This window comes from Coturnix japonica, chromosome 9, assembly GCF_054131305.1.
Source record: "Coturnix japonica strain WE chromosome 9, WE-NBRP24, whole genome shotgun sequence".
NCBI classification, from domain to species: domain Eukaryota; kingdom Metazoa; phylum Chordata; class Aves; order Galliformes; family Phasianidae; genus Coturnix; species Coturnix japonica.
In genome coordinates this window covers 459945-485245 of record NC_140671.1, presented here as the reverse complement: position 1 = coordinate 485245, position 25301 = coordinate 459945, and the positions used below count along the sequence as shown (strand labels likewise).

The 25301-nt window shown below is 42.9% G+C and overlaps 1 protein-coding gene across 2 annotated transcripts in view; it reads left to right on the top strand.

Moving 5' to 3' along the window:
• PPIL2 (peptidylprolyl isomerase like 2) overlaps positions 1–25301 on the top strand; it is a 42238-nt gene that overhangs the window by 13512 nt on the left and 3425 nt on the right. For both annotated transcript variants that reach the window (XM_085555456.1, XM_015877527.3), the window contains 7 exons: positions 1014–1174; positions 2077–2152; positions 3338–3444; positions 10366–10455; positions 11147–11180; positions 17168–17285; positions 19343–19399. In XM_085555456.1, the coding sequence (XP_085411582.1) occupies positions 1133–1174; positions 2077–2152; positions 3338–3444; positions 10366–10455; positions 11147–11180; positions 17168–17285; positions 19343–19399 (524 nt within the window). In that variant the 5' untranslated portion in view covers positions 1014–1132. The remainder of the gene's footprint in view (positions 1–1013; positions 1175–2076; positions 2153–3337; positions 3445–10365; positions 10456–11146; positions 11181–17167; positions 17286–19342; positions 19400–25301) is intronic.

Genomic DNA, 25301 nt, shown 5'->3' with positions numbered 1-25301 from the left:
AAGAGGAGGAGAAATGATTTGCCAGTATCCTCTCAGCAGAGCCAGGAGCAGCAAAGCTCCATCCAGTCACAGGTCGCTCCCACCTGCTGTGTGCTGGGCACTCTCATGTCAGTGCTGTGGCAGCGTGCTGTCTGTCCTTCTGGCTGGATGGCAGCAGACGTCTTACAAACTAAGACTGATACATTTTTCTAATATACCCCTAAAATTATTTCAGTACAAAATAAAGTACCTTTTTTGTCCTTCTTTGTGGGTTTTACAACTAAGGACTTTGCAATTTATTTATTTATATTCTTTGATAGCTAAATGCTAATATTACATAACTGGAGGAATAAAGTCTCTCCTGTGTCCCTGGGGTTTCCACTGGAATTGTTTCTGATACTGTCTGTTTGCATATTCTGAGCATGGTGTGTTTTTCTGAGTCTTAGCTGTGCTCAGCTCCTTAAGGCTGACTCTTCAAGCATCTCTTTCTCTATTACTCACTTATTTTTAGAGGGTAATATCTGAAGGATGGAATGTTTAATTTTCAGTGAATAGAAGACATGCCAAGATGAATACAACTTGCTTAAAACAAAGAAATTCTCCAGGTCTAACCCCACTTCCTCCTCCTGGTGTCCCAGTAAAGGTCTGATCTTGGGACTTCTGCATTGCAGACCTGGTCATTCAGGGGACAAAGGACAGAATTTGATGTTGTACCCAACAGACTGTTGTCTTTATTGTTCTACAGAAGTAATTTGGTTAGACTTGCATGAACTTGGATAATTCCTAGAGGTTCCTAAGAGATTTCTGCAACAATTGAAATTGATTTTCTGTTTACACGATCATATCAGCATTCATTGTGTCGTGTTTCAGGTTACCTTGTCTTTAGTGTTACACGTTGCTACTTGTTGCTTCTGCAGGAGCAGATATAGTTACTGGACTTTTCATTTTAAAAATGTAGAGAGATCTGGAAGACACTCATGTAACAAGGAGTGTTTTTCTGTTAATTTGGAATGATTTAACTTTGTCTTATCTAGATGAAGAAAAAGCAAAATTGGATCCATCTTATTACTTGAAAAATACAAATACAGAGACCCGAGAGACTTTACTGGAGCTTTATAAGGAATTCAAGGGTGATGAGATTCTAGCAGCCACTATGAAGGCTCCTGAGAAGAAGAAAGTGGATAAGCTGAATGCCGTAAGTTGACACAATTTGTACTTGGCACCAATATACTTCTTGAAGAGAGAATATTGCAGGACAGACATCATCCCTTGTGTTCTCAGTTACATGGAAGTTGATCATAGTTGCGAACATGAAACTCATACTGGGATTCCATTGCAATGTGTCGTGTGTGTCAGTGAATGTCTTTGTTGAGTCATTACAAATGAACCCAAACTCTTTAGAAACAGAGCAAGAAGGAGGATTCTGTCTTGTATGGTCATTATGTATGTGCTGGGAGAATGTTTTCTCCCAGGTTGCAATCTCCTGCTTTGAATTTGTTTGTCATTGCTTCCTGCAGTTACTGGCAGAGGGAACACACCTTAAGGGCAGTACAGGTGAATCATTTCTGGTGTGGGCAAATACATAAATCAACTTCAGTTGCTTCCCCATTTTTTCTACTGTGTGTTCATGGTTATCCAAAGAAACATTTGTCTGCATGTAGATTTCCTCCAGCCAGGCAGAGTATTTTTCTTTCCTTCAATCATTCTGGGATGTCTGTGTTTTCATGCTTTGATTATGTTTGCACAAGAAAGAGTAGTAATGCAGCATATGGCCTTTTATGAGGAATAAATTCTGATAATAAAATCTTTGCGTAATAATGTGTTAAATTGTTGTTGAAGGAGTAAACCACTTCAGCTCAGTGCCTGGGCAGCCTTCACTAGAGGCGAAATGTTACGGGGAACAGATGGAGAAATACCAGTGCATCACATATCTGTCCCTTTCTATAGGAGCTAGAGCAGGAAATCTGACTTCAGAAGTATGATGTAAATGCCACTTGTGTGTTTACACTGCTTGTGCAGTATCTAGTACATATATGGTATTTAAAATAGATTCTAAGATCTAATGTCTTTTTCTTTTGCTTCTTCTTCTGCAAACAGGCCCATTATTCCACTGGAGCAGTAAGTGCTTCCTTCACCTCCACTGCAATGGTACCTGAAACTACCCATGAAGCAGGTACCAGAACTATGTACTTACAAGCTGTTTGCTTACCTTGCAGTTTTAAGGTGTGCTCCCTTGAACACACACTTTTACAGGGATAAGGAATGCGTTGATAAGCAGTTAGTGACGATGCAGAAATGTATGTACTTTCCAGTAATCTCATTCTGGAAATAATGGAGCTATTATGCATTAGCTTAATCTCTGAATGGCAGTTACTTACAACATTAATTTCAGTTCCATGTATTTTCTATGCCTGGGACCCACAAAATGGGGTATCTGCTTATGTAAGTTAGCTGTGAAGTGTAATCTCTCCTGGTATTGCATACAAAATCTTTACCACCCTTTTGGTCTAACCTAGTTTGGTTAGATTAACAGCAGGTTTTTTAATGATAACTTTTGATTTACTACTTTTCAAAGTTGTAATCTATGCGAAAGTACATTTCAGTAATGTAAAGATTTTCTTTCGTTTTCTAGCCTCCATATAAATCTGTAGGCCTAATTAAATGTGAACACTGATTAAATAGTTGAGCAGTTAGCTTGTATTTGTGGAGAGTTGTTTGGCTTTGGGCTCTTCAATGTAAAGTACTGAACGAAGATGGAATGCCATACTGAAATGACATGGTTACCAGGTTGTGTTCCTGAATTACAGTGGTTTATACGTGAATCTTTGAGCATTGGAAGTGTTTGACTAATTGGACGTTTTGACACAACAGGAGTGGAAGTATTCCAGATTGATCCCTTGGTTTGACTTTCCAGTAATGTTTCCAGTAATTTAGCTCCATTTGTTTCCAGAACTGGGTAGATCCTCCATATGTCAGCAGTTTGTGGTTGGCCGATGACAACCTGTTTAACTTCCAAGTTTGACAAGAAATTATTTGGTTTCAAAGTAATGTTTGTGATTGGCAGACGTTACTTGAAAATTACAGTATATGATATCAAATGTTTCTGTGACTTAAAAGCAGATATATGTAATTTATATATTGTATTGTTGGCTCTCAAGGAGTTGGTGGCTTTCTGTAATGGAAAGTGGTTTGCACGGAGAGATTAATGTGAGGCTGTCGGAGATAAATTGCCAAGTGCCGCCCCTGAAGACCTGGTGCACTCCAGAGGAATAAGCCAGAAAGCAGAATCTAGTCATTTGTTTGCTGATCAATGAATAAACTTCTAGAGACCTAATTACTGCTTTTTGTTTTGTTACAGCTGCTATTGAAGATGATGTTGTGAGATACCAGTATGTGAAGAAGAAGGGCTATGTACGACTTCACACTAACAAAGGAGACTTAAACTTGGAGCTGCACTGTGACATGGTACGGTATGCCCGTAACTTCTAATTTATCTCTAGGTAACAAATACAGGAGGAGCTGGCAAGGGAAATGTCCAGAGATGGGGAGCAATGTGTAGTTGTAATAGACACAGGTGAGTAATGAGCTCTTGGTGATTTTGGTGTGCCTTCTGCATGGAGTTTCATCTTTCAAGCAAAATATTTTAGGAGACTCACAGAGGTGGTTTGTGGTGTTTTTTTTGTTTGGTTGGTTTTTTTTTCAATGTCAAGCGAGGTATTAAAACACATTAATTGCATGTAATAGCTGTGCTGCATTTATTATGGGTACGGACTGGAGGATCTACTGTGATATTTGTATAATTTGATATATTATACTGCTGTGTGTATCAATGTACTGTTGAGCAGCGTGTCACGCATTTTAGTGGGGCAACTTCTGATATGTCAAGCTGTGTGTTTAGAGCTTCGAAGGGTTGGGGTCATTGTGACCCAAACAGTGACTGGATGAGAAAGGCAGAGATAAAAAAGAAGAAAGAGCACAAAGAAGGGAGACAAGGTTGCTCAGCAGGTCACTGGAAGAACCAGGACAAAACCTCGATGAAACAGAGCGATCTGAATACACCTGGTTAAGTTCTCCAGGAACCATTAGAGTCATTTCTAAATCGTGGCCTTTCCAGAACAAGCCTAAACAGGTGGACAGGCATCCTCAACAGCTTATGGTGCTGGTAATTCTGTAGGTCTCTGTCATCCATGCAGGTGTTTCCCATGCTCTGAAATAGTAACATTATGTAGTAAGTCAAAAAGCAGAGGATGTTACTACAGCAATATTTGGGGGAAGCAGCAGAATGAGCAGATTGCATTGAATCATTTGTTTTGCCATATGTTCTGAAACTGGCTCCTGCCTAATGCAGACCGACTGCAGCTATTCTTGTCGGCATGGTTTCTTTGGCCACACGTGGGATCAGTGTCACGCAGTCCTGACGACTCAGGTTCAATTGCCCATTATAAACTTCCTGTATAATATCCACTGTGTTTCCTTTTGTTCTGGATGAATCCCTGTTCATCTCCCTTTCACGCTGCTTCATTATGTGCACACTGTGTACCGTTTTGCACTACCAGACCTGCACGAGCACTGGCCATCTGTTTCTTTTGCTTCTCTCTGTCAAACGTATCTGTATGAATTAAGCAGACCTTTGGCTTAATTGAGGAAGAAGATGCATATATTTAGAATAGGTGGAAGAACTGACTGTTTTGGGGAGGTGACACAATGTTCACTTTAGGTCGTTGTCTGAGGTCTATTAAATCAGTTCTTTTTGGAGATGCTTATTTTTCTCCCTTTACTGTATAGGGAGGTTTTGCCTTTAACTTCTGTTTTCCTGAAGCACACTGAGCACATAAAGTAGCTTAGTGCAGGATTGAGCAAACATCTTACAAACACATAATACGTAAAGAGGTTGCACACACGTATGTGGATCAGCTACAGTGGATCTATTGAGATTGCAAAGGCAGACACAGAAAATGGGGAAATGCCAAATTAAGACCTTCAAATACTCTGTTCACTGTGCTGGGGAATATGCACAGTAATAGTATTTCATCACATGATGTTTGTGTTAATCCTTTCTCCTGGATCTTGCAGTATATGAGCTGAATCAGTTCTGGGATGTATTTAGAACCATATAGTGAAACAGTTTGTCTGCAGGGTTTTGTTTCTCTGCAGACATGTAGAATGTGGGCAAGGCGCTCTGTGAGTCCCTTGAATGCAATCTGGGGGAGTTGGAGCCTATCGTATTGCCTGCCCAAATTAGTGTTGCACGGGCTTTTTGGTGGTTGACTTCTCAGCCTTCATGATCTTTCAGTGTAGCTGGTGTGGGTAACAGCTTTTCAGAAAGAAATGGGGTGAGAAACAATTCTCAGCCCAAAGCAACTGTATTGATACCCACTGGTAACACCAGCAGATTTGGGGCCCCTGGGTTCAACACATGGTTGTGTGCTGCCTGAGTGAATGGGGGAGCTGATAACGGCATTAGGCTGTCAGTGCTGTTTGAATTCAGCCAAAATGTATATAATTTGCGAAATTCATTTGTCTGCTCTCTCTTTTAAGCAGCGCAACTGCAGGAGCAAACATATGATTTGTGAGCCGTGCTACAGTGCTACTCAGCTTCTTTTTTAAAAAACTGGGCATTATCTGACTGGTTGCTCCCTTGACCTGACCACAGGTTCCTGTTTGTAACTGCTGAGTGATACTCTGTGCTCGGATTATTACGGAAGGCACACTAGCAGTGCCTGAAATTGCAGGGTACTGCAAGCGTGTGATTGTGAAATGCTTTAGGAAGCTGGAGTCTTAAGTTGCTATATAAGTATGATAAATGAGTACCTGTGTCTAGAGGTAGAACTTAGAACATTCAAATTGCTTTTTGAAATAGTCTTGTGGGCAAGATGTAAATATATATTTTGAGGTGAAGTCTTTTTGCCAAAATAGAGAACCACAAAGCAAGGTGGGGGCTTTACCCTGAGGAAATGTCAGATTGACTTGGAAGTGAAGGCAGAAAAGCAGTGTGGTGTGACAGACAGACTGCAAAGCTAGGAGCTGGAAAACCCTGATTCCTTTGCCACCAATACACCATATGATATGGCTGCATCATTTCGGTAGTTTGGGTATGGATTTTTTTTAAGCAGTGGAATCCCATTTGTCACTTTACAGCGAGCAATAAATATGGGCACAATCTTGAGTTCCTGGACAATTGGCAGTCATGGGCGCCTGACTGCACTCGTGCAGCAGCAGGGACAGTCTGCCTGCTCAGACCAGCAGTCCTTCACGAGAGCAGACCATATTGGATGCCTGGTCTGTACCTGCAAAAGGGAATACAGATACCTGTCTTTGCCTGCAGCTGCTTTGAGGCTTGTACTTTTTTATTTTCCTTGTTCCATTGAAATATATGTAGATTTTTTTAAAGCACCCCAGAAGGTCCTGTCAGAATGATGGGCAGGTGGTTGGTGTGTGCTGTGTCTGCCTTCTCTCTTTTGTGCAAGTTGTCACTAGAGAGCAGTGATCTTAAACACGTGCTCACTGTAGTAATTGAATAGTAATCTGTAACTGCCATGCCAGGTTTAGTTAATTCCCGTGTGTCTCTTTGATGTAATACATTAAGGTTTAAGGGCAGGTTGGCGTTAAAAAGAGGAATGCGAGATGGATTTTGAAGCTCTGTCCAGCACTCCACGAATGCTTCTTGAGGTTTTTAGGACCTGACAAACTCTACTTAATGATGACATCTTGGCATAACTATCTGAAGAAGCCATTGTTCTACAGACAGTGTTTTAATCTGTCGAGGCCCTCTGAACTATTACATATGCCTGTGATCTATAAATGTGTAATCTAGCCCCCATTCTTTGAAATCATCTTTCCTGTTGTGTGAGAGACTGTTCCAAAGATCAGAAACTTACGAACTTCTTATCCGTTTCCAATGGGAAAGAAGCGAGTTGCTTAAAAAATCCATTGACCTCCTTGCATGATGAGGTCCTCCAGCCTTCCTGAATGTCTCATTTTCTTTCCAAATTAAACATCTGTACTCCTCATTTTCTGCCAAGTGTACGGCAAATATATGGCTGATGTTTTACCAGTTTACTTGTTCTTTCAGTAACATCGTTGTAGGGGTGAAGTATAGTGGTTGTAAATAGCTTGGCATATTTTCATCAAAATACGTAATCATAGAAAGAGCTGCAGGTTTTGGCTTTGAAAGTTCTGGTTAACAGAAGCCAAAAGCAAATCATTCAAACCATCCTCTCCAGTAGCAGAACTGGGAGTGAGGAGGTGCTCAGCCAGCTAACAGCATTCCTATCCCTGCACTGTGGACCTTGCTGCCCTTGGCTATTTTTGCCCAGTTCCCTGGTATCCTTTGGGTAACTGGGAATACATTTTTCACATTTGGACCTATCTATCCCTGTAGCACCCTTGGCAAGTTGGATCTGGCAGAGAGAACTGATCACTCTTGGATTCTGTTCTGCTTTAGGACGTTTGATGGTGCAGGAATCCCATACCAGCTGCCTCTGCTGCCTGGTGACCCAAACCTGAGGATGAGGCAGTTTGGAGTTACACAGCTGCTGCTCTTCATCTCTTTCTGACATGTTTCTTGTTTGTACCTTGGCTGTGATGGGAGCAGGGTGACCCTGAGAGCTGACAGCTACCAGAGCTTCACTGTATAGTATGGAAGTGATTATAGGGTGTATTTTCTTAAAAGGTAGAATTTCTGTGCCATTTGCAGACTGAAGAAATGCCAGGGAGCTGCTGTGAAACCTGCCATGCTCCAGACTTTACAGCTGCTGGAGGTTACCTGAGCAATTTAAATTGGGTCTGTATTGAAACTGTACCTAGTGATGCTGTGTCTTATTTGCTGGCACCCAGCCCGCTTCTGCTTTGTCTGGTCAGCTCCTCCACTCTTGTGGCTTATGGATTGGAAGTGGGAAGGGTTGTTTTCTTCTATAATAAGTTAGAGGAAAAGTAATAACTGCAGCTAGGAATGACGACTCTGCCTCTGGAGAGCTAGCAGTTAACACTGACAAATTAGAGGAGTGAATTAGATACCCTGTTCAGCTAAACTGATTGATTAATGTGAAAACTGGAACTGGAACTTGTCATTTCTTATTGGCAACTTGTCTGAGCTGAGCATATCAGATTCCGAAAAAGTTTTCAGTAGCATTGTTAGTGCCAGAACTGAAAAGTGCTTCTGAAAAGTGAAGTGTAGCCATCTGCTATAACCTTTGCTAAACAGCTCGTTAAGTTACAGTAGGTTTCAATGTAACGAGAATGCCATAGTTCTGCTGCTTGTTCTAGGAAAACTTTGATGCTCTGAGGTAGCAAAATAGGTAAATGTTTGCTGTCAAGTCAGTAGATGGTGACTTCTGGAAGTTCTCTGCTGTTACAATTGTAATACTGCTTTTGACTAACTGCTGAACAAAGCCAAGCTTTTATTAGGGCAAGTTTGTTCCTCTGGGACAAGTAGGATATGAGGATTGTGGATTGAAAGGGGTGAGCAAGCCCAGTGTAAGCTTTACCAAATCAGCTCTGTATGGCTCATGCATTAAGGCCGCTTGTTCTAGAATGAGCAATTAGAGCAGTCTGTGTGCTCTGGAGTTTTTGTTATTGTTTTGTTTTTAAGTATGTGGATGGACAAAAGCAAAGCAAAAATGGCCAGAGATCTGTGTTAAAAAAAGACGTGGCACTTAGTTTGAAGCCTTCAAAATTTGTCGCTTGCTCGTGCCTCTTAATAGCAGGATTCTGGTTTTGCTGTGATAAGATTTTAATTTGTGAGGAATCGGCTTTTCATTATTTCAGATTATTTCTGCTTTGACACATTGGATTAATGGAAAAAGCTCTGTATTTCAGTGCAACTACAACAGTTCATCCAATTCAGTGAGACAAAAAGAAAGAAAAGGGAAATGGCATTAATGCAGGGAGATTATGCAGATGTGCAAATGACAGCTTCGGAATGCTTAGTGTGAGATGTCTCCTCCAAGGTTCATGCAGATCCTCGAGGGATGGAGCGCTTTGAAATGATTAGCTCTTCACATAGTAAAGCCTCCTTCCTCGCAGCCATAGCAACAGCTCAGTAGCTCTTTTCCCATCTCGTGTACCTTGGCAACAGGGATGTAGCAGGTCTTCAGTCTTCTGGTTGGCTCTCAGCTGTCCAATACCAATAGTGAGTTAAGCTGACTTTTACAAATGGAGTGACCCATTTTAGGTGATGAGAGAGGAGAGCTGCAAAGTGAGAATCGTTTCAGTATAAATATTCTTTTCCTTAGTGTTTGTCACTTGGAGAGCGTAGAAGTGGCTCTGATTCGAAGGACGTGGTGCCGAGGCAGATTGGCTTTTGTTCTCCCGTCAGGACAAGAGGAAAGCTGGGTTTCCCAGCTCTGTCCTTTGTGCATTTCTGAGTGCCATCCTTCTGCCTGCAGCAGTGGGGGGAGGAGCTTCTGAAAAAGTGGGCACACTGCTGCCCCAAGGCTGAGAGTGTGACGTTTAACACAAGATCTCACACTCAGGTATCAGAGTTGGGTTTGTTTACACACATTTTGCATCAGTCTTTGTAGCTGAAACAAAGGCTTCGGTCTGGTTATGTTTGTGTGGTCAGTGCAGACTGCAACTTTGTTCTGCACAGTCCAACAGACCTCCAGCCCTTTTCTTCTCCTTTGGACAGGATGCTGCTTCCAAGAGCTACTGAGATGTGCTTGGCAGTGGGAGATTTGGCAAGAACATTGACTGCTTTGGATAAATTAGATAATCTGAGCCTGATATGTAGATAACTGCATGTCTGAAACTGAGGTTTATTGCTAATTGAGTGCAAAACTTTCTGCTTGTGCCTCTACGAAAGAGCACCACGAAAGATAATGGTGATGTTGCTAAGGAACTGTTCACCTGCGAAGTGTGTCTGTGTGATGCCTGTGGTGACCATGGGAACCAATTTGGGAATTATTTAAAGAAAAGCTTGCAGTGAGGTGATGTTGCATTGCATGTACACGAAGGATTTCTGTAGTTGCATTTGAAAAGCCCATTTCTGGGAAAAAGATGTAACTGGAAAGCAATTTAAAGAGAAGGGTCAGCACAGGTACTACCTGAAAAACACATTACCGTGATTAGTGCTTTTTAATGTATGTTTTACAGATCGTGTCTTGAAAATAAACATCAGCTCTGTTTTGGGTTACCAGCTTTGTGCATGTTTGAAGCCATTTGATGCTGATCGGTACGGGAATTAGTCTGTCGCCTGATCTCATTTCTCTCAAAAAATTAATTACAAGTTGCTGTATTCCCCCCAGAGAACTTATTAACTGTGTCTTTCTCTCTAAGGAGCACTCAGTTCTCATGAGGTAAAATGCCCCGGGCTAAAAGCTGCTGATTCCCATTTCAAATTCAAAAAGAACAATTTTAGCCTTGCTAAAACTTGTGTTTGTCTTTCAGACACCTCGAACCTGTGAAAACTTTATCAAGTTGTGCAAAAAGAACTATTACGATGGGACAATTTTTCACAGGTCAATTCGGAATTTTGTGGTGAGTATTGACCAAATCCTTTTTAATACGCAGTATACAGCACTCTCAAAATACTTCCTTAGCTTGAGTTTTAGTATCTTCTTTGCATTAGAAGTAAATTAAAATATACCTCCAGAACTAGGATTGTCCCAGCTTACTAAATTTGTAGTTGTCATACTAACAACTGTTTGTGACCAGTACTATCAGAGAACATCACTGGCATCCAGACAAAGCCTTTGAGAGTCTTGTCTTGGCAAGGCAAGAAGAAGGATACTATAAAATATGGATTCAGATACGTTCCATATCTCCTCATTTATTTCCTTTGCATCATGTGTTGGATTGGTAGCAATATATAAAGCCTTTTCTGTTCCAGAAGCAATATATCATCAGTTAAAAAGCAGGTAACACTGTAGTACGTAGTGGAAAGGATGATCTGATTAACCCATCTGAGTCTGTTTATTTTCCTTATTTACCCAGGAGACCTATTATTTTATAAAATTGTCATTTTGCTCTTGTGTAAATTATGCAGGAGGTGACAGCCAGCTGGTAAAAGAAGCACCAAATAAGTAGTAATGGTTCCTTGTTGCTAATTTGTCAGTGTTACTTAGTGCAGGAGGAAGAGTGTGAAGCAGAATTGACTTTCATAGCTTGTATTCAATGTTTTTTTGCACAGATACATATGTAACCTATTGGTTTTATTCTAATTCTGCAGATTCAGGGAGGTGATCCAACTGGAACGGGAACAGGTGAGGCTGTGTTTGAGTGAAGTAAACTGTTTTCACTTCTGGCACTGTGCTGTTGAATAGATGTCATCTAGTCATTCTAGTTAGTGCTGCACATTTACTCGTTATCCACTTGTACATTTTACCTAATTGCTTCTAGACGTCACCAGCCTCCACAGCTCCTTGTCTGCCCTCGTGGAGTTCTGTGCATTTTTATTCTAGTCCATATGTACGTCACTGGTGTACACAAGCACTGTATTCTTGTGTGTGTGCTCACAGACCATTCGAAAGAAGAATGTCTTTGTAATTCTTTAGCACTGCTTACTTTGTAAATAACATCATTGTGAGCTGCCCAATACATAATCCTCAACAGTTGCATGCTCTAAGACGGGAATTAAATATTCTGAGTCTCGATGGCAAAAGCCTGTTAACAAACTTTGTTGCTGTATTTGTGTGGACTGTCAAACAATTGTGATTTGATTTTGTTAGAGGGAAAGTTTCAGTTCAAATTCCAAAAGATGTAATAGGAACATCTTCTAAAGTGAGAAATTAAAGAGATGTCAGGAGACCGGAGAAATGTAATGGATTGACACAGGCAGCTTTTGCCCTTTTGTAGGGTGGAGTTCAGTTCATGCTGTGAAGGGAAAGTGAAGTTGCTGGTGTCATTCTTGTCACTGTATGTGCAAATGGCAGAAGTGCTGCATGGCAGCACAAGTAACGGTTGGCAGGAGGCTGGCAGGGTGGCTGTTCTGAAGGTCAAGGCTCAGCCCTACCAGTAAGGGGAGCAGGAAGTGTAAGACCAAAGAGGAAAAAAAACAAAACAAACCAAATAAGACCATAGGAGAAACAACATCTCTGTGAGTTATTTTTAAAAAGGAGTGTAATGACCTCTAGACTTTTCCATCATGTTTTTGACCTTGTCGTTCTTAATTAAATATGAGTATACTGTAGACAAGGTGTCTTGCAAACAACTGTCAAGGCTATTAAAGTTCTAATAAAGACAACAGTTTACCCTCAAATAAATGTGACAGTGTTGCACATTTGTTGACACTATGGTCACTAAATGGTTTTGATGTTTTGAACGTAACTGTACTTTAAATAACCTTGTTAATCAATAGTAGTGGCAAGAAAATGTACTAAACAGGCAGTCTGGTGAGCTGCCTGACTTCTTTTGAGCTCCTGTGCCTGTGTGCTTAGTGCTTACATGAAGCAGCTTAGGCAGCTCGCAGTATAGGTGGTCGGTCAGGCTTTGCTCCCCATTACCTGGCATGCTTTACGCACTGTGAGGTGTCTACAAGCCAGCATTAGCTCCATGTAGTGATGTGTGTGCCTCATTTAGCCAGTATTCACTTTGGGATGGAAGGAGGGTAGAAATGTAGATGATGGCATCTGGAAGTTGATACCGTGCTAGAAAGAGTGAGGAATAGAATTGTAATTTAGCTTATCCAGCAGACCTCCATTGCCAAAGGAGTTGGATACACTGTCCTGTAAGTTTGACACTGATTTAGAGGACCAGTCTAATTTTCTGCAGCCATCTACCCTAAGTTTCATAAGACTACTGGGAGAAATTGTGTTGTGCTGCAGCAGTTTCTTTCTTTTCTTTAATAGAAAAAAACCCATCCATGGAAGCAGTATTCAGAGCAATAAGCTGAGTCATGGTTGTTCTTTGTAATGATTAATTATTTGAAAATGAATTTTACATTTGTGATGTATCTTTTCCTGCTGTTCTTAACAACAGAGTGGTTGAACTCAGTGAGTAACTCAGTCTAGCTCACAGTAGTGCAGATGGAACAGCTGCTCCGTATTTTCAGTGTTCCAAATAATAGAAGAAAATTTGCATGTAGGAAAAACAGGTTTAATATCCCAAACCCTTTGTATGAAAAAGGGAGAATTGTGTCCAGGACGTTCTGTTTTTAAAGCAGCACAGGCATTTTTCAGCTGCTCACGTCCTGTTGGAAGACGTAATGAATTGGGTTGAGTTTGCCTCTATCCATTGCTGAATCCAGGAAGGCACAAAGGAGGCTCATAGTGCATTTTGGTTTGTGCGGAGCAAAGCAAAGCCCTTTTTTCCCCTCCTCTGAACTGTCAGTAGCAGAGAGACTGTGGTCAGTCTTGGTCAGTTCTGCAGTGTGATTTCCTGGCAGGGAAAGGTGCTAAAATGTCACCAGTTGTAGAACTCTGTTCTGGCATGCCTGAAGTTTAGCAAAAGGACAAGAGGAGGCCTTCTTAACTGGAGCAGTGCACTCCATTTAGATTGCAGCCCCTCAGATATGTGGGTTAAAAGTGCTGTGTCTCCTTGTCTGAAAGGAGAGAGGCAATTGCTGGATAAACTCAGGCTTTTGTATCTGCACAGTGATTCAAGGATCTCTCTTGGAAAGCTCTATGGAAGTGTCAGATGTTATTATGTACCTCGCTGTTCCAAATGACAAGAACATTACAGAAAGTAAGCCATCATCTTTGTGAATCAGAGCCCTCCCACTTCCTTACCACTGCTTAGCAATTTTTATGCCAGAAAAAGGAAGGATTTACTTAAAATCACAGCTGCTATGAATGATGATTCCCAGCCCACACCTGGCTTTTGGAACGTTATGTTTGTGAAGCCTTAGGTGCATCCCTCAGCTCTTTGCATAGAAGTTATGCAAGTTCTGCATGTTCATCAAAAATAATAATGAAATAGATGATTACTGAAAAAGTCATTTGAAAGGAGAGACTACCGAAGCTATTTTTAGTTTGAAACACAATCTGAAAATATGACTTTTATACTTACTAATATTTGATTGCTGCATTTGGCAGGTGATATCTATTCACCTTTCCTATTAGCACAGTATGCGGAAATGAGGCTGGATAACTAACCTTGCTCCAGGGCACAGTCACAGCTCAGCTGTCACCTTCCCAGTCCTGGTCCAGAGTGAAGCCCTGTCTGCTCCCTTGTGAACCTCTTTGATTTTGGCACAGAAGTCTCCAAAGTATTTTACAGCACTTCCTGTAATGGCAGCTCAATAACATTTCAAGTGCACAGGGGCACGATTCCACTGTGACAGAAGATTATCTTATCTGGGGGCAAAGTGGGGGGCAGGTGAGTGCCAGGCAGCGCTGAATGGAACACCCAGACACGATTCTTGTTTTCCATGGGCTCTGCTTGCGGCCTGGGAAGTTGGCTTTGGGTTCAGATTTTGCATTGTAGGGTTTCCATATATAGTCACTGGTGATCTATGCAACCTCAACCTCAGAGGAAAATCTGGGGGATAAAGGAGGAGCCTGCTCTGCTTATGGCATGTGCAGGGAATGACCACACGGTTCCACCTCCTCCTGCTCTGTTTGCAGCCGCTCTGCTGTTGGTCGCAGTGGAGGTGGCACATCCACACTGAGAATAAACACAGTGCAATCTGTTTGATACTTCAGAATGCCTCATGTTTATCAGTGCCGGCTTGTGGCCTGTGAGCTGTTTTCTCAAACTTACATTGAGCTCTTCTATATAATGGAAAATGCAAAGGTCTATAATTCCTGTTCCAGGCTGTGCTGGCTGAGCGTTAGGCACTGTGCTGCTGTGCCAGTAGGCTAATAAGGGATTTGTGCTTAATTCTCATGGAGAAAGTGATTCTGGGTTTCAGTAATTAAAAACATAGTCCTTTTAACTCGCTGTCTTCTGGCTGCTGCTTCATGCAGATGCTGGAAGCTTGGAACAATTCCAGAGGTCAGGAATTGTTTGACAAACAGCAATTTTTAATTGGCTGTTTTTAATTTAAAGGGAAAACGTTTGGTTCTTGTGTTTGAAGAATAAAGTAAAATCATTCCAATTCCATCTATTCCATTGGTGTCTCAGCACCTTTGCTGCATCCCCACCTCACCGTGACAGCCGTGCTGCCAGGCCTTGCACCCATCTCCATTCCACCACCTCCAGCAGCCTGATGAGGCCATCATTCAGCATCTGCTGAAAGCCTGTGAAGGGTGCAGCAGGCTCGGGGCTTCGGCCGCTTGCTGCTACATGCCATCTCCATCACATCTGCTTATGTTTGCATATCATCTGAGAATTTCTACTCCTCTGGGTTAAGGCTGATAGTGCATCTGCTTTGCAAATGATGAGGAGTTCCTTCAGGACATCCTTTGAAGCAATGTTACCTATTTCTGGAAGGGAGTGTGGAACATGAGTGTGTCCGGGGGCAGAGGTGTGTGAGCTGCAGTGCTGGTGAGGAGTGGGGCCAAGGCTGCAGGGCTGCAGGCTGTGTCTGGATGGCTGCAGTGCGACGGGCAGAGCTGAGCACAGCAAAGTGGGAGAGGAATGCAGTGCACAGAGCACAGTGCAGCCAGTGGAGCCTGCATGCTGTGCAGGTGTGCTGTTGGTTTTGGGCAGCACGTGCAGCCCTGCTGCATTCCAATCCCTGCTTGTTTGTGTGCAACTACAGAGTGAGGCAGGTAATAGGCAGTACACGAGTGACCTCCCATAGAAACACACAGGGATATTCATTATCAAAGTGAAATGTTGGCATTTTGTAGTAGGCTGAATGCGATTTGGCCAGAAGAGCTGGTGCTGGGATCCATCTTCATGACGGCAGGGCGTGCTGCAGCTTTACTGTGCACCTTTCAGGCAGTGTGGGAGGGGGTTGTTGTACAGAATCAAGCTGATGTAATTGAGCTGAATTGAAGTAGTGGCTCCTTTTCTCCTCCTGATTACAGAAAGTCCTGCAGGGTTTGTACTCTTTTGCTTCCTCTTGTAAGACTGCAGAGCGGGCAGCACTCAACTCTATTAATAGGTCTTTTGAACATGATTAATTGGGTTTTTAAGTGGGTCATTTTCTTCCAGAATTGCTGGGTTAGTTAATTCCACCTGCAGCTGCCCACCTGTGAGTCGTTGTTCTGGTGGTATCATCTGGAACTCTGCTCTCGTTTGATGCACACTTGTGATTTTCCACACGTGGTTTTCAGTAGGAATTTGTTTTATGCTCTCACTTAATTTGCTGCTTGTCCGTGCAGCTGTGTCATCAAGTAGCCTCTGTGTGTTACATGTGCAAGTAGCCACTGCACGCTGCAGGTCTTTTACTGACCTCTGCTCTGTAAGTGATCCAGTGACTCAAGAGGACTCTTGAGTGGTTCTGCACATGGGCCAGTCTTTGATGCCTGTCTGGGTACTTGTGTTTGTTTTATTTTTAATCCTGTCCTAAGGTGATACATTTTTCATGGTTTGTCAAGCAAGATTATGGATTTGGCCGTAAAATTGTGACTCATCTCAGCCTTCGTTTTTCTTATTAAGAACGATCCTGGAGGAAAGTGCAAATGAAAATGGCAGGTCTGTCATAAATAATGTAAAAATGACAGCCTGGAGAAGTCTCACGGACCCTCTTTTCTATCCACAGACACAGAAATCAGTTTTGAGGGCTGGGTCTGTGGCTGGCACAAAGTTTTATCATCCACAGACTTAATTGTATTTAAGGGTTTACATCATCCATGTATCTAGTCCGAGATATCTATTTATTTTGAAGGAATATAAATCATCTTTTTTTCATTGTTTATCCAGAAGCTTTTGAGCTTGTAGTCCCTATTCTTAGTTGATGCTGTAAACATATTCCATCTCCCTAATGTTATAATTTTGGAAGAGTTGCTGTATCCAGAGTGCAGTTAAATCAGTAATTCTTTGCTCCCTGTCTTTTTTCAGTCAACCGCACTTGAAGACTGAATGTCTCAAAAAAGAAACACTGTGGTGGATGAGCAGTACAAATAAATGAATCCTCGGCAGTTCTTTGCCACATGATACGTAATGCTGCTGATAAACAGTCTCATCTGTTGCAGATGATAGTGGTGCGGAGGCACAGAATTGTATTGCTGGTTACAGACATCTGATTTCAAGGGCGTGCTCAGATACTGGCCTAGTCATAGGGATGAGGTAGGAATATATTACAAACACAGCAATCAGAAGCCCCAGGAACTTGGAATTTACTGCCGGTGTCTGATGTAAGATGTTACTGGGAGGCTAATGAAAACAAACATGTCATCTATCATTTTTTCTTTTTTTTCAGGAGGAGAATCGTATTGGGGAAAACCATTTAAAGATGAATTCAAGCCCAACTTGTCCCATACAGGACGTGGTATCCTTAGTATGGCCAATTCGGGGCCTAACACCAACAAATCGCAGTTGTAAGTTGTCACTTGTACTTTGTATTTTACATTTTCCCTCTGGTCATTGTGCCTTGTGCTGTGGAGAAAATAAATGACATTTTATGGGCTGCTCCTTAAAGTTCAGTCAGGTGAAATACTGTCAGGGAAAAGGACTTGGTGTTCAGTGTACCAAACAGAGGGAGGGCTAAAGTGAGGGACAACGTGAATGAAGAAAAGGAGAAAGAACAAATGAGATTTAAAAATATTGAAGGTTGTGATAATGTACTTTAATTGTGACAGAAGCACAGAGGTTTGCCTGCAGTCTTTGCAAGATGTCCCGTGTCACTTTGAGCCAGCTGTGTCTCAGCCACACTCTAAGAAGAAAGTTGTACCTCTATTGGGAACCTCAGAGAAAAGTGTGTGTGCAGTTCTGTGTATTGGGGCTGGGAAGCGCTGGAGGGGAGCCTTGCTGTTGGTCTTCACAAGTATGGCTGGGTAGCTATGCAACAGCGTGGTTAAATTTAACTAAACACAGGTGCTTGTCTCCAGGCCCTTAATAGATTTACTCACGTGCTTAAGCCTGAGCGTGTGTGACAGGTCCAGTTGCTGTGAAGCTTGTTTTGGATTTGAATGTTACTGCCAGCACTCGGGTGCTAAATTAGGGAAGAGCAGAGGCTTTAAAAGAATATTTACAAGGAGAGGCGGGGGGTCAAGATGCAAGTGAGACAGTTCAGGAATGATGTGCTGCATTGATTTTCATCATCTGCTGCTGTAGAGGTGATCGTATGTTTCCGTAAAATTTGCATATGAGATCTGAAGTTCCCATATATACAAAGTCCTTGCACGTCTCCAGCTGCCCATATTTTTACAGCTTCCTAAGCAGTGTTTAGAGACTTCTGGCACCTGGTGTTAATTCCGTTGTCCTTATTTTTAACTGTAGTGACATTCACAAAGCTTTCTCTGCATATTTACTTCTGCTCAGTTTATTTTAATTACAATTCCTATTACTGTATAGCATCTAGCATGGCCAGCGGATGGTCTACATATTGGATATCTGAGAACAAAGTGAGACGAAGAACCTTTGCACAAAACTAAGTTGTAACAAACACCCTGTGTGGGAGTTTGCATTGCACAGCATCTCAAAGCTTTCCTTTGGGCAAGCTATGTTTTAGTAGATTGTCTAGCAGATTACAGCCCCTCCTATATGCAGTCATGTAACTTCCTGAGGCAGTGACTTATATGGGAAAGTACTTTTGGAATGTTTATGTATTTTTAGCTGTCTCTAATGTGGTGTAACAGATGGACTTGGAGAGAGCCAGCACTGCGTGTCCAGCCAGCGTGGGCCATCCTGGTCTGCAGACCATGGAGTAGAAACCTCTGTCTCCTATGCTTGTAGACCAAGTCTTCTAAAGAAGCATCAAACCCTAGAGAAAGGTTTTAGTAGTAAGAATTGTTTTGGATTTGGTATTTCAGTTAGCTGAGTTTAAGTTTAAAATTGCCCTTCCCCTCACTTAAAAAATCCAATAAATTAAAAACTCAAGTTTCACAGATTTTCCTCACTTTTGACACTTCTAAGTGCCATGTTTGTACCTGAAGTATAAATCTGTTCTATCCAGAGGAGAAATGGATCACAGGGCAATGCAATGGAAAAGAAACTGCAAATACTGGATGTTCAGAAAGGTGAAAGTTTACACTGGAAGGAGATTGTTGTGTTGTATGACTGAATTTGCTGGGTACAAACTCCCAGTCATGCACAAGAAATGTGTCACTGTCCTGCCATGGACTTTCCAAAGCCTGCCTGGCCAAGTAAGCAGATGCTCATATTGCTTTTGGATGCTGTGCAAACCAGTGTGTTTGGAGGACTGCTTGGAAATGTTGGTAAGGTATAAGAGTGAGAAATCCTAACTCACAAATCCAAGGCAAAACCCACAGAACAGAGGAATTAAGGGACGTTTAACCAGTGGGACTCCCAGAAAGTGAGATCCCTCTCTCTCTGCAGAGGGCTGTTCCACACATTTTCTGTTTCGAAGCATAACTGGCAATTGCTGAGTCTCAATGAGCTGTAATACTAACCCCTATGTTTTTATTCTTTCCAGCTTTATCACATTCCGCTCTTGCGCGTATTTGGACAAGAAGCATACGGTGTTTGGTAGGTAAGTGGAAGATGCCGTGAGAAGCAGAGTACCAGAAGTATCTTCCAGTGTGTCCAGACCCTAGAGAGAAGAATCTTGAGCTGTAGTGAAATCCTTGCTCACAATCTGGTTCCATTGGTTGTAATTAAGTGGCCAGCATCAGTTCAGTGCCAGTCATCAGACTCTGCTTTTTTTTCCTCTTTCCATCACTGCATGTTGCCTTATTTCCTTTCTGTGGGTAGTTGTCTTGGGTGTTGGGAAAAAATCATCACCTTCATGTAACACTTTCACTCTTATTTTATTTCTGACAGGGGTCATTAGTGTAACATCTGTGTGTGTATCTGTGTATGTAGACTAATAATCTGTCATCAGACTCCTTCAGCTGTTTTTACCTTTGTTTGTTGTTTTGAAAACCATCAAAGCCAAAAGACTGAAGAGATGGTATCTCTAGTAGAACTTGCTGTTTTAGATCCTGGGTGTTTCCAGGATTTGGTGACTGTATCTGATCTGAGACTGTAGAGTACAATAATATCTGGAAAGCATATCTAGGAATGATATGTAGGGTTAAGAATAGAAAGAACCCATGAAATCAGAAGTCTTTGTTTCCATGAATGCTATGTTGGACCGTCTCAACTGGCTGTTTACTGGCCTGTCGTGACTTTCACGTAGACTTGAGGATTACTTGTTTCAGTTAATATAAAACCTAAATACCCAGAACTTAGCTGTGACCTCAACCATTTCTGTACATCTTTGGTTCGTGTTAATAGGTGTCACATACAAATTTCTGAGAGCAGAATTGGACCTGTTTGCAATTTGTGGGAACTTTGCAGCAGGAATTTCATACTTACCTTTTTTTCTTTCCTATGTGGGATGGAGCACTGACACGTTCCTTTCCTTGAGAGCTGCCTTTTGTTTGTACCTCCACTGGTTTGAAGCACAGTGTTTGCACAGCAGCAGCTGTTAGGAGTTGGATGTTTGGCTGTTCAGTGTGTTTCTCAAACATGCCAGCTGCAGGCAGTGAGGTTCTGTAGGGGTGGCACGGTCTGTCCTCATGCACAGGGACTGTTCAGTTTTGGGAGGACATGGAGAGCATCTTGTCACACGAGTGCTGCCCACCGTGGCGATAATGAGGGCAGTTGTTACCAAAACTGAAGGAGATCATTTGGTATAGATGGGGAATAAAACCAAACGCAGAGTAAGAGAAGGAAGCCTTCCCTAGGAGGTGTGCTGCAGGCTGTGTGGACTTCCTGCCCCAGCAGAGCTGCCTCGATTAACCTCGTAATTACCACTTGTAGTAATTACCATTTCTCCCAGTTTAGCGAGTGCTGTAATTAACTTGAAATCTAACCGGTAGCTTTTGTTGGCTTCCAGCTGGCTGGCAAGAGGTTTAGGAACTAGGATAAAGTAGAGCAACTGTCTTGAGTTTGCTCCTGTGTATCACAGAATGGAAAGGACGATAAATATTTCCAGGTGATTGCTGCACAGGGAAGGTCCTCGCTGCTGCACTTCTGTGCTGCTGTGTGAGGGGGTTCCCCAGCCCATGCTGCAGCCAGGAGTTCAACCTGCATGAGCTACAGGGGCACTACTGCTGGAACTCCAGTGCAGACTTACATTCCTGTCTGACATGCCTTATAAAATCTAGATGTGAGCACATCCCATCTGTGTTATTTTTATTTTCTACTGCTCCAGTGGCTCGTAATTCCCATGGATCAGACACCAAGTTCATCTGACACTTGTAATAGAAATAGAAACATGATCTGTGCCAGACAGCTGGCCGCATGAGTAGATAAAGGAGTGCATGCAGGTGTGGGGATGTTACTGCACCAACCCCTTTCAGCTTGCCTTTCACCAGCAGTCTGCACTTTATTTTGAGCCAAGGAAGAAGAATGCCCTAAAGAAAATGAAATGCCTCATGGATATCTTGGGGAGCCCAAAACCAAAGGGAAAGCCCATGTTTGGAGTGATAGTGAAAAGTGATCAAACTGTTGTGGCCAGCAGGAGGGGAGAAATGTTTGCTGTCCAAATTGTGGGTGAAGTGAAGGACAAGCGGGGCAGTGAGTGCAGGCAGTGGGTATGCAGCAAGATTAAAAGGAGGGCAAGACAGAGCAAAGGACGAAGTGTCACCTGTCATAGCTGACATGCTCAGCTCAGCCTTCTCATCCTTTCCTCCCCTTGTCAGATGCTTTTGTGGCAGAAAGTTTACTCTCCTTAGATAAGCATCATTGCATTTAATATCCCCTAACCTGCTTAGTGCTGTTGTCCTCTAAAGTGATAGCCATGTAAAGCTGCTACAGTGCATTGAGGTACCCAGGTATGATTCAGTGGTGCACTGTTTGTTTCTATGTGTAATGTTCCCTGTGTGCTGTGGATCAGTGCACCTGAGCAGCTCCTGAGCTGGGAGGCGCCGGGTTCATCTGCTGAGTCCGGTTTCCAAATGCTTTTCTCCAGGTTGCTTTACTGTTTCGTTGCTTTCCATCACTGTGTCTCACTTCCCATCTTAAGCCCTTAGGAGAGATCGAGGTGTTTTGACTACATCCTTGTGGCAGGTTGGAATTGCTCAGTCCGTTTTGGTTTGGGTGTATACATAGAAAACATTTTGTCCTGTGAGTGTGTGTGTTTGTGCCTGTATATATTGTTGTCTGTGTATATGAGTGCATGTACTCTTTTGTTTTAATATCAAAATCAGCTTGAGTGCAGAATGTATTTACAAAACAGCATTTCTTTCTGGTTTCTGTTCCTCGTTTAAAGTGTTGGTGTTTTATTTTTTTTGAGAAAGTCCAGACGTTGTTCTTGTTTCATCCTCTGGTCAGGAAACCCCATCGTGCTGGAGCTCTGCCACCCCAGCACCGCGTAAGGCGCAGTTCCTGCTGCTCTTCTAAACAAGAGTTTGAGAACTATAAGTTCGTGTGTGAGTGGCTGTGAGGCTGCTCAGGAGCTGCTGTGTCTGTAGGGACAGTGCTGGTGTAGCAGTGAGAGTTCCTTGGCGTATTGCAAATGAATGGAGCTTTCTCCACATGTTCCTCTTGCACTTCGTGCAAAGTCTTTGGCAGTGACTGCAGGATGGTTACTGGTTTGCATAATAAAAGATCTGTAATGTGAAGTAGGATTTTAAATAACATCTCTAAATTTGGGATGCAAAGATTTCCAGTGCGAGCTTAGCTGGGTGTTCAGTACAACTGCATTGCATTGGTAAGAGCATGTTTTTCATTACTTTTCTAACAGAAAAAATGTAAACGTACCCAGTTCACCCCCCACGTGTGAGTGCAGTGCAACATTTGTCACGCTCCTCTAAAAGCACAACGAGCTGCCTCAGGGACACCGAGCTAAATATATAGCTGAGGTCATCATTGCTCTGTTCAGCATCTACTGGAGACAGACAGCAAACCCTGTTTCACTGCTTGTTCTCATGTTGATGGTGACTTGAAGGTGTCACCTTTTCCATTGTGGGCTGTCTTCTGAACTGCTGTTTAAACCTGACAGAAACTTGCATGGTCCATTTAGGACAGAGCATGCACGGCACCTTGTCTGAGGAGCAGAGCCACAGACAGTGCAGCGGGGGGACCTCATTGCTGCTCCTCAGCTGACCCCCTGGCTGGCAGCAGTGCCCTCAGTGCTCCGTGTCTGCTGCACGTGCAGCCTGAGCCCATGGCCTTTACCTTCTGTCTTAATGAAAATTACCTGCAGGGCTCTTCATGCTGAGACTCACAGTTGTTCATGCTGCAGGTCTTATCTCCTCAAAGTCAGTGGGCTATTTAAGTAACATTAAGCAGTGCCTCTCATTTTAGAAGGTTTTTTAGTGCTTTACTGTACTGCTGTCTTGTCTCAGCACTGGGCTTGTATTCAGATTCATTTCTGTGAGCAGTTTTATCACAGTATGGGAAGACACAAACCAATACTGAGAGCTCACTGTGCTGATGCTGCAGCACACATGGATGTACTTTCTGTGGAAAGCATTAGAGGCAAAGGTGTGAGAGAAAACAGGGCTGTGTTGTGGAGAAAAGAAGTTGAAGTAGGAAAGAGAATGACCTGCAGTGCGGGCCCACAGCTGCAGCGAGGGGAGAACAACGTTGTGTCGCCACTTGTGAATGAGGAGCACCCTTGCTAGACATGATACATGAAATGAAGGGAAGCTGCTGTCTGGAACCAGAGCTGACTTTTCTTTGGATCAGTTGGCACAAAATGGCCAGTTTGTCACTGCAGGCACCAGCACCAAAGCACCAAATGCCAACATGTTTCACTGGCTGCTGGTGCTGCAGACGAAAGGAAGTGCCGGCAGCTCCTCCCTCCTGCAGGGCACGTCTGCAGTTGTAAGCAGAGCTGATTTGGTGCCTGAACCTTGCAACGTCATACAGATTCTTTTATTTCAATGCAGTCTTTACTGCATGTAAGAAGCGCTGACTAGCAACGTCTGCTTGATTCTTGTTGACATCTGAGCAGTGGATGTAGAAGCCACCAAACCATCATGAGGATAATACCTTTGTCTTCTCTCCTGACACTCTCTAACCACGTCAGCCAGGTGGCATTTTGTTCCTTCCCTGCTGCCCTGTGAATGCCACATCCATCACTGATGTCAAATGTGCGAGTGACGAACTATTCCCAGTAATGTTAAATTAGCGCGGCAAGTGAAGGTTCGTGAGTGTTGCCAAAATGCATTAGGGGTAATATTGTGGGAAGTCTAGCTATGGGCTGAGGGATTACTCAATTGAATTGCTAGTCACAGCTGATCTGACTATTTTAAATGATCAGAACCTAATTAAATGGAAACACACAGGCAGATAATGAATGGAGCTGTCGGCTAGAAAATCCTCCAATATTAGATCAGAAGTTTCCTTTAGGGGTAATTAAAATACGGTGAATGTATCTTAGGCTGTGTGTTAATCACTGGTATTAAAAGTAGATCTGATATTGGCCCGAGGAGGGCTTTGAAATTGAGTTTTCTATTACGAAGCTGCTGAAGCCAGTGCAGGGTTGTCAAACCCCCTCTGCTCTCAGGAGGTTCCCCCAGTGTGATATCTCCAGCTGCAAATGAATGCATCTGTTCCAGCCTGCATTCATGTATTTTAATTGCTCTTAGAAGTCACGACCTGATTGCAGAATATTAACACACCTTTGGGGAACTGAGAGAAGTTTGGAACGCTCAAACAACAACAAAGTGTTTGCAGGGACCTGTTCAGGCAGGTGATTGGCAGCAGCCTCTGGAACTCAGCTGTGCTTTCTGCAGCCGGGTCTTTGTGTTGGTCATGGTTATTGCTGTTAGCCAGGTGGTGCAGTGAGGTGCAGCCCTCAGCTCCCTGGCAGCAGGTCCTGCCCTCACTGCGCAGCTCCTGAGCTCTGCTGGCTCCATAAGCTCAGGCTGCTCCTTGTTGTCCCACAGACACTCGTACGGGCTGTGGTTTTGGTTCCTGGATGTGGCCTGGCTGTGTTAACACAGATGTTGTCCAGCTACAGCCTGCATTTCTAAAGGCTCTGGATCCCCCCGGCATCAGTGGGCTTTATTTACTGCTGTTCTAGGTATAGCTGTTTTCACATTTAATTGAGGACAGTGATGTGGATAAAACCGGTAAATACCTTGGGACCAAGATGTGATCCCAGCAGGACCCCTTGGAAACAAACTGACTCAGTGGTTCCTATTTGAAGGCAGATTTTCACACCTGTCAGCCAGACTTTAGATTTAACGCGTGCTGTGTTTGCATCATTCTGGTTTCTCCATCAAAATATCAGCACCTTCCAGAAGTCCGTTCCACTGACGCTGTTATCCCTATTAACCACATCTGGTGGCTCAGAGATAGAACGCTGCCTGGCAGACTCTGTTTTCCACAGAACCTTGTTGATGGCCGTTACTTATTTCCTTTCTTTCTTAATCATGTCCTGTCTCCACTATTACATTATTTTGCTGGGATAGATGCCAGGAAGACGGGCTTAT